At 43.8% G+C, this 13158-nt stretch overlaps 1 protein-coding gene across 1 annotated transcript in view; it reads right to left on the bottom strand.

The window, feature by feature from the left end:
* Positions 1-6745: 6745 nt before the first annotated feature.
* Positions 6746-13158, bottom strand: part of LOC115137170 (ATP-binding cassette sub-family F member 3-like) — a 28394-nt gene continuing 21981 nt past the window's right edge. Inside the window, exons 17-21 of the mRNA XM_029673294.2 lie at positions 12687-12775; positions 12486-12577; positions 11742-11874; positions 8601-8688; positions 6746-8373 (exon numbers count right to left, since the gene is read on the bottom strand). Coding sequence (XP_029529154.2) covers positions 8215-8373; positions 8601-8688; positions 11742-11874; positions 12486-12577; positions 12687-12775 — 561 coding nt within the window. The 3' untranslated portion in view covers positions 6746-8214. The remainder of the gene's footprint in view (positions 8374-8600; positions 8689-11741; positions 11875-12485; positions 12578-12686; positions 12776-13158) is intronic.

Raw genomic sequence — 13158 nt, 5'->3', positions numbered from 1 at the left:
TAATGGTGTCAGACCGAGGCTCTGCATCTGTCCTGTGCTCCTAGACCTTAGTGCTGCTTTTGATACCATCGATAACCATTCTTTTGGAGATTGGAAACCCAAATTGGTCTTCACCGAAAAGTTCTGGCCTGGTTTAGATCTTATCTGTCGGAAAGATATCAGTTTGTCTCTGTGGATGGTTTGTCCTCTGACAAATCAACTGTAAATGTCGGTGTTCCTGACGGTTCGGTTTTAGGACCACTATTGTTTTCACTATATATTTTACCTCTTGGGGATGTCATTCGGAAACATAATGTTAACTTTCACCGCTATGCGGATGACACACAGATGTACATGGTGAAGCCCCAAATTTGCCCTCCCTGGAAGCCTGTGTTTCAGACATAAGGAAATGGATGACTGCAAATGTTCTACTTTTAAACTCGGACAAAACAGAGATGCTTGCTCTAGGTCCCAAGAAACAAAGAGTTCTTCTGTTGAATCTGACAATTAATTTTGATGGTTGTACAGTCGTCTCAAATAAAACTGTGAAGGACCTCGGCGTTACTCTGGACCCTGATCTCTCTATTGGCAAACATATCAAACTGTTTCAAGGACAACTTTTTTTCCATCTAAGTAACATTGGAAAAATCAGAACCATTCTGTCCAAAAATGCAGAAAAATGTAACCATGCTTTTGTCACTTCTAGGTTAGACTACTGCAGTGCTCTACTTTCAGCTACGTGGATAAAGCACTAAATAAACTTCAGTTAGTGCTAAACACGGCTGCTAGAATCTTGACTAAATGTGATCATATTACTCCAGTGCTAGCCTCTCTGCACTGGCTTCCTGTTAAGGCAAGGGCTGATTTCAAGGTTTTACTGCTGACCTACAAAGCATTACATGGGCTTGCTCCTACCTATCTTTCCGATTTGGTCCTGCCGTACATACCTACACATACGCTACGGTCACAAGACGCAGGGCTCCTTACTGTCCCTAGAATTCTAAGCAAACAGCTGGAAGCAGGGCTTTCTCCTATAGAGCTCCATTTTCATGGAATGGTCTGCTTACACGTGAGAGACGCAGACTCGGTCTCAACCTCTGTCTCAAACCCTATTACGGGGGGGCTGAGTTACTGGCTTACTGGTGTTCTTCCATGCCGTCTCTAGGAGGGGTGCGTCACTTGAGTGGGTTAAGTCTCTGACGTGGTCTTCCTGTCTGGGTTGGCTCCCCCCCTTGGGTTGTGCCATGGCGGAGATCTTTGTGGGCTATACTCTGCCTTGTCTCAGGATGGTAAGTTGGTGGTTGAAGATATCCCTCTAGTGGTGTGGGGGCTATGCTTTGGCAAAGTGGGTGGGGTTATATTCTGCCTGTTTAGCCCTGTCCGAGGGTATCATCGGATGGGGCCACAGTGTCCCCTGACTCCTCCAGTCTCAGCCTCCAGTATTTATGTTGCAGTAGTTTGTCGGGGGGCTAGGGTCAGTCTGTTATATCTGGAGTATTTCTCCTGTCTTATCCGGTGTCCTGTGTGAATTTAAGTATGCTCTCTCTAGGAGGACCTGATCCCTGGGACCATGCCTCAGGACTACCTGGGCTTATGACTCCTTGCTGTCCCCAGTCTACCTGGCCGTGCTGCTGCTCCAGTTTCAACTGTTCTGCCTGCGGCTATGGAATCCTGACCTGTTCAGCGGACGTGCTACCTGTCCCAGACCTGCTGTTTCCAACTCTCTAGAGACAGCAGGAGCGGTGGAGATACTCTGAATGATCGGCTATGAAAAGCCAACTGACATATACTCCTGATGTGCTGACCTGTTGCACCCTCGACAACTAATGTGATTATTATTATGTATGAACATTTGAACATCTTGGCCATGTTCTGTTATAATCTCCACCCGGCACAGCCAGAAGAGGACTGGCCACCTCTCATAGCCTGGTTTCTTCCTAGGTTCTGGCCTTTCTAGGGGGTTTTTCCGAGCCACCGTGTTTCTACATCTGCATTGCTTGCTGTTTGGGGTTTTAGGCTGGGTTTTCTGTACAGCACTTTGATATATCAGCTGATGTAAGAAGGGCTATATAAATACATTTGATTTGAAGTTCTGTCATCTCTGCTTCATTGGCGGAGCAAAGACATTTAGGGGCCGGGGAGAAAATGCAATAGGAAATGGAAAGCTGTGAAAACAACCCAAATGGTTTCTGAAAATATTTAAATTTGGGCTTCGATGCATATTTTGTGGTTGAAATACTAACAGCTGTTATGATGCTGATAGAGATGGCACCCCTACAGACCAACTTCACATTTTCTTAAAATGCTAAACAAATATTATTTACCCACTCCTGTTCCCAGGTCCCAATCTTATCTACATTTGGTGTATAATTTTACTGCAAGAAATGGTTAATTCTACAGGAGTTAATATTAAGGCTGTGAGAGGTTATAGACCTACAGTCAGTGTCCAGATTTCAGACTCCATTTAACCTCTGAACAGCAGGCTACTGTTACCTTGACACACCATAGGACTATTTGAAGTCCCCGTCTTGTGACTGTCAAATTTGTATAGCTCCTCACAATCATCACATATAACATAGCCGGGACAGGCATCATCCTCTTTTACTACTTTCCCAAACAATTTCTGGCCCTCCCTTCTCTTTACTTCAACTCTCCATTTCACAGCTTTACTGTTTTTCAATTAAACTCAGATTATTTTCCGACGTGGACAACGTCCACTTTTTCTGCTGTTCCCCAAAGCATTTGGCATGTAGGTTATTTAACATGCACACGGTTATAGGCCCTAAAGCTTAGAGATTTACGCACTCATGCCAGAAATTATTTTATGCAAAATATAGCGTATTATGCAAAATATAGCGTATATATAGCGTAAAATACACAAGAATAATACATTTATGGATTTTTTATAAAGGTATTGTTTTCTCGGTCGGCTATAAAAGTGGAACTGACAGCGTTTTAACTACTTGCATATATGAAACAGACAGACAATCATATCAGTCATAAATATAAAATTGTTAGTTAACGTTACAAAACACACTTTATAAAGAGTTTTTACAAATACAGTACCAGTCAAAAGTTTGGACATCTACTCATTCCAGGGCTTTTCTTAAATTGTACTATTTTCTACGCATTCTGCCTCCTAGAGATGAGCGTACTATGGAGCGAAAGGTGCAAATCAATCCCAGAACAGCAAAGGACCTTGTGAAGATGGTGGAGGAAACAGGTACAAAAGTATCTATATCCACAGTAAAATGAGTCCTATATCGACATAACCTGAAAGGCCGCTCAGCAAGGAAGAAACCACTGCTCCAAAACCACCAGAAAAAAAGCCAGACGACGGTTTGCAACTGCACATGGGGACAAAGATCGTACTTTTTGGAGAAATGTCCTCTGGTCTGATGAAACAAAAATAGAACTGTTTGGCCATAATGACCATTATGTTTGGAGGAAAAAGGCTAGCAAGCCCGAACACCACCCCAACCGTGAGGCACGGGGGTGGCAGCATCATGTTGTGGGGGTGCTTTGCTGCAGGAAGGACTGGTGCACGTCACAAAATAGATGGCATCATGAGGGAGGAAAATTATGTGGGAATATTGAAGCAACATCTCAAGACATCAGTCAGGAAGTTCAAGCTTGGTCGCAAATGGGTCTTCCAAATGGACATTGACCCAAAGCATACTTCCAAAGTTGTGGCAAAATGGCTTAAGGACAACAAAGCAAATGTATTGGAGTGGCCATCACAAAGCCCTGACCTCAATCCTATAGAAAATTTGTGGGCAGAACTGAAAAAGCGTGTGCGAGCAAGGAGGCCTACAAACCTAACTCAGTTACGCCACCTGTCAGGAGGAATGGGCCAAAATTCACCCGACCTATTGTGGGAAGCTTGTGGAAGGCTACCAGAAATGTTTGATCCAAGTTAAATAATTTAAAGGCAATGCTACCGAATACTAATTGAGTGTATGTAAACTTCTGACCCACAGGGAATGTGATGAAAAAAATAAAAGCTATAGTAAATCACTCTTTTATTCTGACATTTTACATTCTTAAAATAAAGTGGTGATCCTAACTCACCTAAGGATTTTACAAGGATTAAAATGTCAGGAATTTAAACTGAGTTTAAATGTATTTGGCTAAGGTGTATGTAACCTCAGACTTCAACTTTGCTTATGAAATTAGTAAAGCAGTCCGTAAACATTAAAGTGACTAGTATTCCATTTTTAAAGTGGCCAGTGATTTCAATTCTATGTATATAGGGCAGAAGCTTCTTATGTGCTGGGTTGAGTAACCATGTGGTAGCGGCTGAGCACGCACCCTTGTGGGGCCCCAGTGTTACGGATCAGTGAAGTGGAGGTGTTGTTTCCTACCTTCACCACCTGGGAGCGGCCTGTCAGTAAGTCCAGGACCCAGTTGCACAGGGTGTGGTTCAGACCCAGGGCCCCAAGCTTGATGAGCGTGGAGGGTACATTGATATTGAAGGCTGAGCTAAAGTCAATGATAAGCAGTCTTGGGTATTCCTCTTGTTCAAGTGGGATAAGGAAGCATGCAGTGCAATAGCAATTGCATCGTCTGTGGATCTATTGGGGAGGTAAGGAAATTAAAGTGGGTCTAGGATGTCAGGTAAGGTAGAGGTGATATGATCCTAAACTAGCCTCAAAGCACTTCATGATGACAGAAGTGGGTGCTACAGGGCGATAGTAGTTCAGTTACCTTTGCTTTCTTGGGTACAGGAGCAATAGTGGAGACTAAAATTGAGCTTTTTGGCCATCAAGGAAAACGCTATATCTGGTGCAAACCCAACACCTCTCATCACCCCAAGAACACCATCACAGTGAAGCATGGTGGTGGCAGCATCACACTGTGGGGATGTTTTTCCATCGGCGGGGACTGGGAATCTGGTCAGAATTGATGGATGGTGCCAAATACAGGGAAATTCTTCAGTGAAACCTGTTTCAGTGTTCCAGAGATTCGAGACTGGTACGGCGGTGATTCCAGCAGGACAATGGCCCTAAGCATACTGCTAAAGCAACACTTGAGTGGTTTAAGGGTTAACATTTAAATGTCTTGGTCAAAGCCCAGACATCAATCCAATTGAGAATCTGTGGTATGACGTAAAATTGCTGTATATCAGCGGAACCCATCCAACTTGAAGGAGCTGGAGCGGTTTTGCCTTCAAATAGGCAAAGATCCCAGTGGCTAGATGTGCCAAGCTTATAGATACATACCCCAAAAGACTTGCAGCTGTAATTGCTGCAAAAAGTGTCTCAAAGTATAGACTAGTTATGCACGCTCAAATCCTGTTTTTTTGTCTTATATTTTGTTTGTTTCACAAAAAAAATATTTTGCATCTTCAAAGTGATAGGCATGTTGTGTAAATCAAATGATTCAAACCCCTCAATCTATTTTAATTCCATGTTGGAAGGCATCAAAATAGGCCGTCATTGTAAATAACCCCCCCCCCCCCCCCCCCCAGTAAAGGACTAGGACGGCTGACGGTGATTTTTTAAAACATTTTATTTAACCCGTACGTAACTAGGCAAGCCAGTTCAAAATTGTAAATAAGAATTTGTTCTTATTTAACTAGGCAAGTCAGTTGAACAAATTCTTATTTACAATGATTCATCACTAGGAACCGAACAATGACGGCCTACCCCGGCCAAACCCTAATGACGCTGGGCCAATTGTGCGCCGCCTATGGGACTCCCAATCAAGGCCGGTTGTGACACAGCCTGGAATCGAACCAGGATCTGTAGTGATTCCCCTCAGCACTGGGAGCAGCTCCTGAACGTGGGTGTGTTGACACCTACGCCCCAGTGTTTGAGGACATAGCAGGGCTGTCATGGAACAACCACCTTGCTGGGACAGGCAAAGCGATCTGGAGTTCATGACAGCCGACCACACGACAGGCTAAGAAAATAACATTTAAATGTACAAGAATTATGGTCAAGATCACTTTTTCCATTGTAAGAGAGCTGTGCCAGGGAATAAGTGTTGTGTTTTTATTCAAGCATGTGTTTGCATAGTAATTGAGGGTAAAGTCCTTCCCTGTCAATGTATGTGTTGTCAGTGTTGTGGACTTCAGAATGGACAGCAGAATGTACTGTAGGCAGAATATATGACTATATTTAAGCACCAGTATGATTTTACAATGTCAAAACATGTAACATTAATTAATACATTATGTAGTGACTCAGTTCGTCCTGAGGGGTATTCATCACTAGGAACCAAACGGAACCATAGAGGGAGGGACCTACCTGAATTTCTCCAATAGAAAACGTTTACTGTTTGCAAATGTACCCATACTGGCACAGGCAATGCTTTACTTCTGCCACTAAGAAGCACTGCTGTGTCAAACATCCTATCCCACCCATTTCTCTTCACCAACTGTTGCATTGAAATAGCCCGGGAGGCAGTCCGGTTCCCGAAACGAATGCAATCACTCTTTAAAAGAACCCCCTGTGTCAAGTGACTGACTAATCTCATTTTTACAGGTACACCAATCTGTAGAGAGCATTGAAATAATCGACTGAAATAAGTTCATATTGACAAGTCTGTAGAGAACCATATTCACATGCGCGCGCAGTCCACACCTTCAAGAACTCAAATTGTGACTGATTATGCATCGGTTTAGAATTGCCACAAAACATTGAGTATTTGTCGTTTGGTAGATACTCTATTGATACATCTTCTCTAGATTGTTATGATACAGGTTCCATTTTGTCTGAATAATAAAGTAATGAACCATAGAGAGCAGATCAGACCTGGCAGATGGATTATTAAAGCGGTTTAATTAGTATGGTGTTATAATTGAATAGCTCTTAAAACACCTATTTATAAGTTAGCAATGTAACAGGATGATTTAAAAATATATATATATTCTGAATTTCTTAGATAAATCAACTGGGTGGTTTGAGCCCTGAATAGCTAACAGTCGTGTTATTTCAGACCGTGTAGCATGGGTATGACAACACATTTTTACTGCTCTAATTATGTTGGTAACCAGTTTATAATAGCAATAAGGCACCAAGGGTGTGTGATATATGGCCACTATACCACAGCTAAGGGCTGTGTGCGTAAGAACAGCCCTTAGCTGTGGTATATTGGCCATATACCACAAACCCTTGGATCCTTTTTGCTTAAATACTTTACTTGGTTGGAGATTGTGGGGAAGAAGCAGCAGAGACCTGGAGCCAGCTGCTGCTGTTGTAGAAATCATTGTTTTTGTGCTTGTGGTTTCCCATGCTGACACAGATATGGATGTTTCCAGGATTGTCTTCATTCGGGCACGCAACAGGAAACATTTTGCAACAGAAAATGAGCATTTCTTATAGGACAAGTCCACGTAATCCCTCCCTGTTTCAGACTGTTTTATTTAATTTGGTGCCTAATGAACAAGACCAGGGGTGTCTGAAATGACACCATTTTGGCTAGTTGCCAAAATACTACACTATGTTGGGAACAGGGAGTCATTTCAGCTTCACCCCGGGTTCCACTGAAAAAAGAGATGCTCCCTCTCCTTCCAAGAACACACATGTTCAGGAGAAAAATCAATCCATATGCACTTGAAATGTATCCTCGCTCTCTCTCTCTCTCTCCCACTCAATCACATAAAACACATGCACACATATTCGACACGGATTAAGAAATCGAGAATTTTTGTTAATTTTCTGATGTACATATTCGGCCCTAAACTGATATTACTAAGAGCTAAAAGGATGTAGCATTATTCCAAGATGGCTGCCCACATGGGGTTAACAGTTAGAGGGTACAGCACCCCCACCTTCACAAGATGGACTATCCTCCTTGATGATAAGTGAACCAAACCAGCTCAAACTATTATGATGAGGAAGGTTGGGAGTGGGGAGGCCGGAGCAGTTTGAGTATACAGAGTGCACGCACAATTGACATTCCATTTGGACAGAGTTTGCACTCCATGTAGCCTAAAACCTGCCTGCTTCAGGACAATAGACAAGAGTATGTCACTTTGAACTGCCGGGCCGAGCTAAATGGCAAACAAAACACAAACGGTGGTGTGGGGGAGCAGAGAGGATGATGGGAAAGCAGCCAGTAAAACTCAGTTCTCACTCTGAGGATGATGATTGGCAGTCGGGAAATAGAGAGTGGGGGGGCTTTAGGTTATTGGGGTTGAAGTCAATTGGTAACTTGGCATGTCTGTCATAGTTGGCGTAATGGGCAAGTTGCCTGGGGTGGTAGGTTTTGGAAAGTCCTTCCTGTCCCTCACAGGTAGCCCTCCTTGCGGAACTGTTCCTGCAAGATATCCCGGTACTCGTCAAAGCCCCCCTCCACTCGCCGCACGTTCCCGTGCTCACAGACCCACAGCTCTCTGCACACCATCCGGATCAGACGCTCGTCGTGAGAGACAAGGACCACCCCACCCTGAGGAGAGGATAGAGTTTTAAAAAAGGGCATATATGCACATTAAAACTTCCAAGTGTTCAAGTGCTATCACTTCCATTGATTGTTAGCCAAATTAAGCTTGTAGTGGCTGTTTAAAGAAAACCAATTTCATGGATAAGTTTTCTCCAGATTTACTCTATTGATTAACATTGTGAGCTAAATAAAGACATTTTCTCAGCAACTTCTAGTTTAATCAACAAGCTTACTTTGAATTTGTTGAGCGCCTTCGCTAGCGCCTCGATCGTTTCCATGTCCAGGTGATTGGTCGGCTCGTCAAGGATATAGAAGTTTGGGCTGAGAGAGAAAACGTGAGTAAGAGACAAATTATAGCTGCAAGCAGCAATGAAACAGGATGCTGGTTTATGAGCAGGCTGAAAGAGACAGCTGCATTGAAGCATTATACATCCTTGTACATGTAACAATTCAAAATACTATGTGCAAGTGTTCACTAAATACACTGCTCAAAAAAATTAAGGGAACACTAAAATAACACATCCTAGATCTGAACTAATGAAATATTCTTATTAAATACTTTTTTTCTTTACATAGTTGAATCACACAGAAATCATCAATGGAAATCAAATTTATCAACCCATGGAGGTCTGGATTTGGAGTCACACTCAAAATTAAAGTGGAAAATCACACTACAGGCTGATCAAACTTTGATGTAATGTCCTTAAAACAAGTCAAAATGAGGCTCAGTAGTGTGTGTGGCCTCCACGTGCCTGTTTGACCTCCCTACAACGCCTGGGCATGCTCCTGATGAGGTGGCGGATGGTCTCCTGAGGGATCTCCTCCCAGACCTGGACTAAAGCATTCGCCAACTCCTGGACAGTCTGTGGTGCAACGTGGCGTTGGTGGATGGAGCGAAACATGATGTCCCAGATGTGCTCAATTGGATTCAGGTCTGGGGAACGGGCGGGTCAGTCCATTGCATCAATGCCTTCCTCTTGCAGGAACTGCTGACACACTCCAGCCACATGAGGTCTAGCATTGTCTTGCATTAGGAGGAACCCAGGGCCAACCGCACCAGCATATGGTCTCACAAGGGGTCTGAGGATCTCATCTCGGTACCTAATGGCAGTCAGGCTACCTCTGGCGAGCACATGGAGGGCCACCCCACACCATGACTGACCCATCGCCAAACCGGTCATGCTGGAGGATGTTGCAGGCAACAGAACGTTCTCCACGGCATCTCCAGACTGTCACGTCTGTCACATGTGCTCAGTGTGAACCTGCTTTCATTTGTGAAGAGCACAGGGCGCCAGTGGCGAATTTGCCAATCTTGGTGTTCTCTGGCAAATGCCAAACGTCCTGCACGGTGTTGGGCTGTAAGCACAACCCCCACCTGAGGAAGTCGGGCCCTCATACCACCCTCATGGAGTCTGTTTCTGACCGTTTGAGCAGACACATGCACATTTGTGGCCTGCTGGAGGTCATTTTGCAGGGCTCTGGCAGTGCACCTCCTGCTCCTCCTTGCACAAAGGCAGAGGTAGTGGTCCTGCTGCTGGGTTGTTGCCCTCCTACGGCCTCCTCCACGTATCCTGATGTACTGGCCTGTCTCCTGGTAGCGCCTCCATGCTCTGGACACTACGCTGACAGACACAGCAAACCTTCTTGCCACAGCTCGCATTGATGTTCCATCCTGGATGAGCTGCAATACCTGGGCCACTTGTGTGGGTTGTAGACTCCGTCTCATGCTAGAGTGAAAGCACCGCCAGCATTCAAAAGTGACCAAAACATCAGCCAGGAAGCATAGGAACTGAGAAGTGGACTGTGGTTATCACCTGCAGAACCACTCCTTTATTGGGGGGGGGGGGGGGGGGGTCTTGCTAATTGCCTATAATTTCCACCTGTTGTCTATTCCATTTGCACAACAGCATGTGAAATTTATTGTCAATCAGTGTTGCTTCCTAAGTGGACAGTTGACTTGGAGTTACATTGTGTTGTTTAAGTGTTCCCTTTATTTTTTTGAGCAGTGTATAATAAATTATTTATAGCGTCATGAAATGACTGACGTAGCAATTATTTCTTTGCAAACTTTGTTGGGACTAACAAACGCCGTAATCGCCAAATCTCTTGACCTTCTTTGAAGAATCTCTTTTTAGCATAAATGCTAGCTATCGGTTGGAGGTTTTTATATTAACACCTGTTTTGAAATACACCTTCCTACTAGAGTCGTCAAGAGCCTTAATCAGTTTAAAGGTGATACAGCGAAGACAAGTTATTCATATATATTTTTTTTTACAAAGTTGCCATTTTCTCTTCCATCTTTTGACGTATTGCTTTCCTCAAACTTCGTAAAGACATACATTGAGTTTCTAGTCAAGCCAACCGGATATATGGTTCATGAGAAGATTTGATTTAAAAAATCCAACATGTTGGAAAATTCAATATGGCGGACTTCATGGGTCCTTGAAGCAAATTTGTTCCTTATGAGAAACACTGATATACCAAATTCTGTGGTTATATGTCAAACGGGGTGGTGGGGCTGAGCATTAGACTCTAATACAACGCCACCTAGTAGTAGTGGTTTTGATATACACTGATACCGCCAAAGTCTACATTTTTTTGACCAATCGGGCATTGAGCTATTCCAACAATATTATTAGGGGTGCTTCACTGCCAGCAACCCTAATAATAAATTCTGCGGCGGATTATAACCATCTCATCAATAGGATCTTGACACTTCTCTAAATGAATAGTGTTCTTATAACCATCTCATCAATAGGATCTTGACACTTCTCTAAATGAATAGTGTTCTCATGTCCTCTCTCTCCAGTTCTGTTCCTAGTGTTATCACTTCTCTAAATGAATAGCGTTCTCGTGTCCTCTCTCCAGTTCTGTTCCTAGTGTTATCACTTCTCTAAATGAATAGTGTTCTCATGTCCTCTCTCTCCAGTTCTGTTCCTAGTGTTATCAGAGCAGTATATTTCTTATTTACAAGGTAAGTTGGTTGAAAACATGTACAGCAAGGACCCGTGGATGAGTTACAGGGGAGAGGAGAGGTTGAACAAGCCAACTGGAAGCTGGGGATGATAATTAGGTGGCCGTGGTGGTATGAGGGGCCATTAGGGAATTTAAGCCGGACACCGGGTTTATCACCACAACTCTTGCAACAACTACAATGGGTTCTTGAAAAGGCCACAGAGAGGGTTTAGCATCGGAAGGATAGAGAAATGTAATCCCATTATTAGACATCATGGTCAAGTTGTATACTGCTTGTACAAGGACGTTTTTTCAACTCAACTAAAACCAATTTACTACCATAAAATTACCATCTGACATTGTGAGAAATCATGTGTGAAATATTGCGGTCATGAAGTGTAATGATGAAAAGGCATTACCAAGGCATGGTCATCTGAGCGAAGGCCACCCGGCTCTTCTGCCCTCCTGACAGACTGGCCACCGGCCGAGTTGCCAGCTCACCGGTTATCCCATAGCCACCCAGTTGGTGCCTGTACTCCTCCTCGTTACGACCTGGGAGGGAGGGACGAGGAGAGAGAGAAAAGGGGTTACAAATTAAAGATTGCAGGGTATAGATGGGTTGGTTGTTAAGCAACATTGGCCCAAACAGACAAGGTTGGTTTAGATTGTTGTCAGCACGTAAAATAGATTTAATCTCCAATGTTTATTGACAACAAATACATTTGCTCACTTCTCTCAAATACATCTTTACAGTTGTTGGTTAGCTAGCTAGCAAATTTGAGTCATATTAGCATAGTGACAGTCAAAACACCTCAAGAACAAGATAAAACTAGCTGAAAAGAGCTACCTACGATTCCTCACGACAGCTTTATGTCATTTTTGCGAGCTATCTGGCCATCCAGAATCACAACACACTGCCTTTTGCACCATTGAAGCGTGTGCATTGTCTTTGTGACGTTGTCAGCTATGCCATCTACAGGGATCCATAACAACCACCAGGGTCGTGTTCATTAGGGTAGGCAACAAAAAAACAGGGCATTTCTTATTGGACCAAGTCCAGGTAGTCATGTTCCAATCAGTTTCCTTTGCATTTGGTGCCTAATGAACACAAGCCCAGGCTTTGATAGTAATAAGTATTTGTATGTTTTGGTGGTGGTGGTCACCTGGGAATTTGTTGAGTAGCAGCTCAATTGAACACACATTGAGGTCCAGTTGATCCACGTGGTGCTGACTGAAATAACCGATCTTCAGGTTCCTGAGCGAGAAAGGGAAATAAAGCTGTCCTTTACTTCCCTGCACGCACACCCACCGAGACACACACTAGCAGCAGAGGAACATGGCTGACGTCAAGCATGGAACCTCACCGATGGGCATGTCTGATGCCGTTGACAGGCGTTAACTCTCCCATCAGTAGCTTGAGCATGGTGGATTTACCCGCCCCGTTCTCACCCACCTGAGAGCGAGAGAGAGAGAGAGAGAGATCGACTGTAGGTACTACTTTAGCAGTTGGAAGGTTGCACAGAGCATTGTCTGTGGAAGTGTTTCACAGATTTAAAGTACAGTATTAAAGGATGCACAATATATCAGTGACCCGATGTGGGGGCAAAGATATGTTCTTACTAGCCTTATGAACATAGAAACTTGTTTGCAGTTCAGATCTGTGCTAGGATGGTTAAAAATTCGCTAATGTAAATGTTCGCTGCTCTGGCCCCCCAATGGTGGAACAAACTCCCTCACGACGCCAGGACAGCGGAGTCAATCACCACCTTCCGGAGACACCTGAAACCCCACCTCTTTAAGGAATACCTAGGATAGGATAAAGTAATCCTTCTCATC

The sequence above is a fragment of the Oncorhynchus nerka genome, linkage group LG11 (genome assembly GCF_034236695.1).
Source record: "Oncorhynchus nerka isolate Pitt River linkage group LG11, Oner_Uvic_2.0, whole genome shotgun sequence".
NCBI classification, from domain to species: domain Eukaryota; kingdom Metazoa; phylum Chordata; class Actinopteri; order Salmoniformes; family Salmonidae; genus Oncorhynchus; species Oncorhynchus nerka.
The sequence above is the reverse complement of the archived record's forward strand: the minus strand, read 5'-3'. Positions and strand labels throughout refer to the sequence as shown.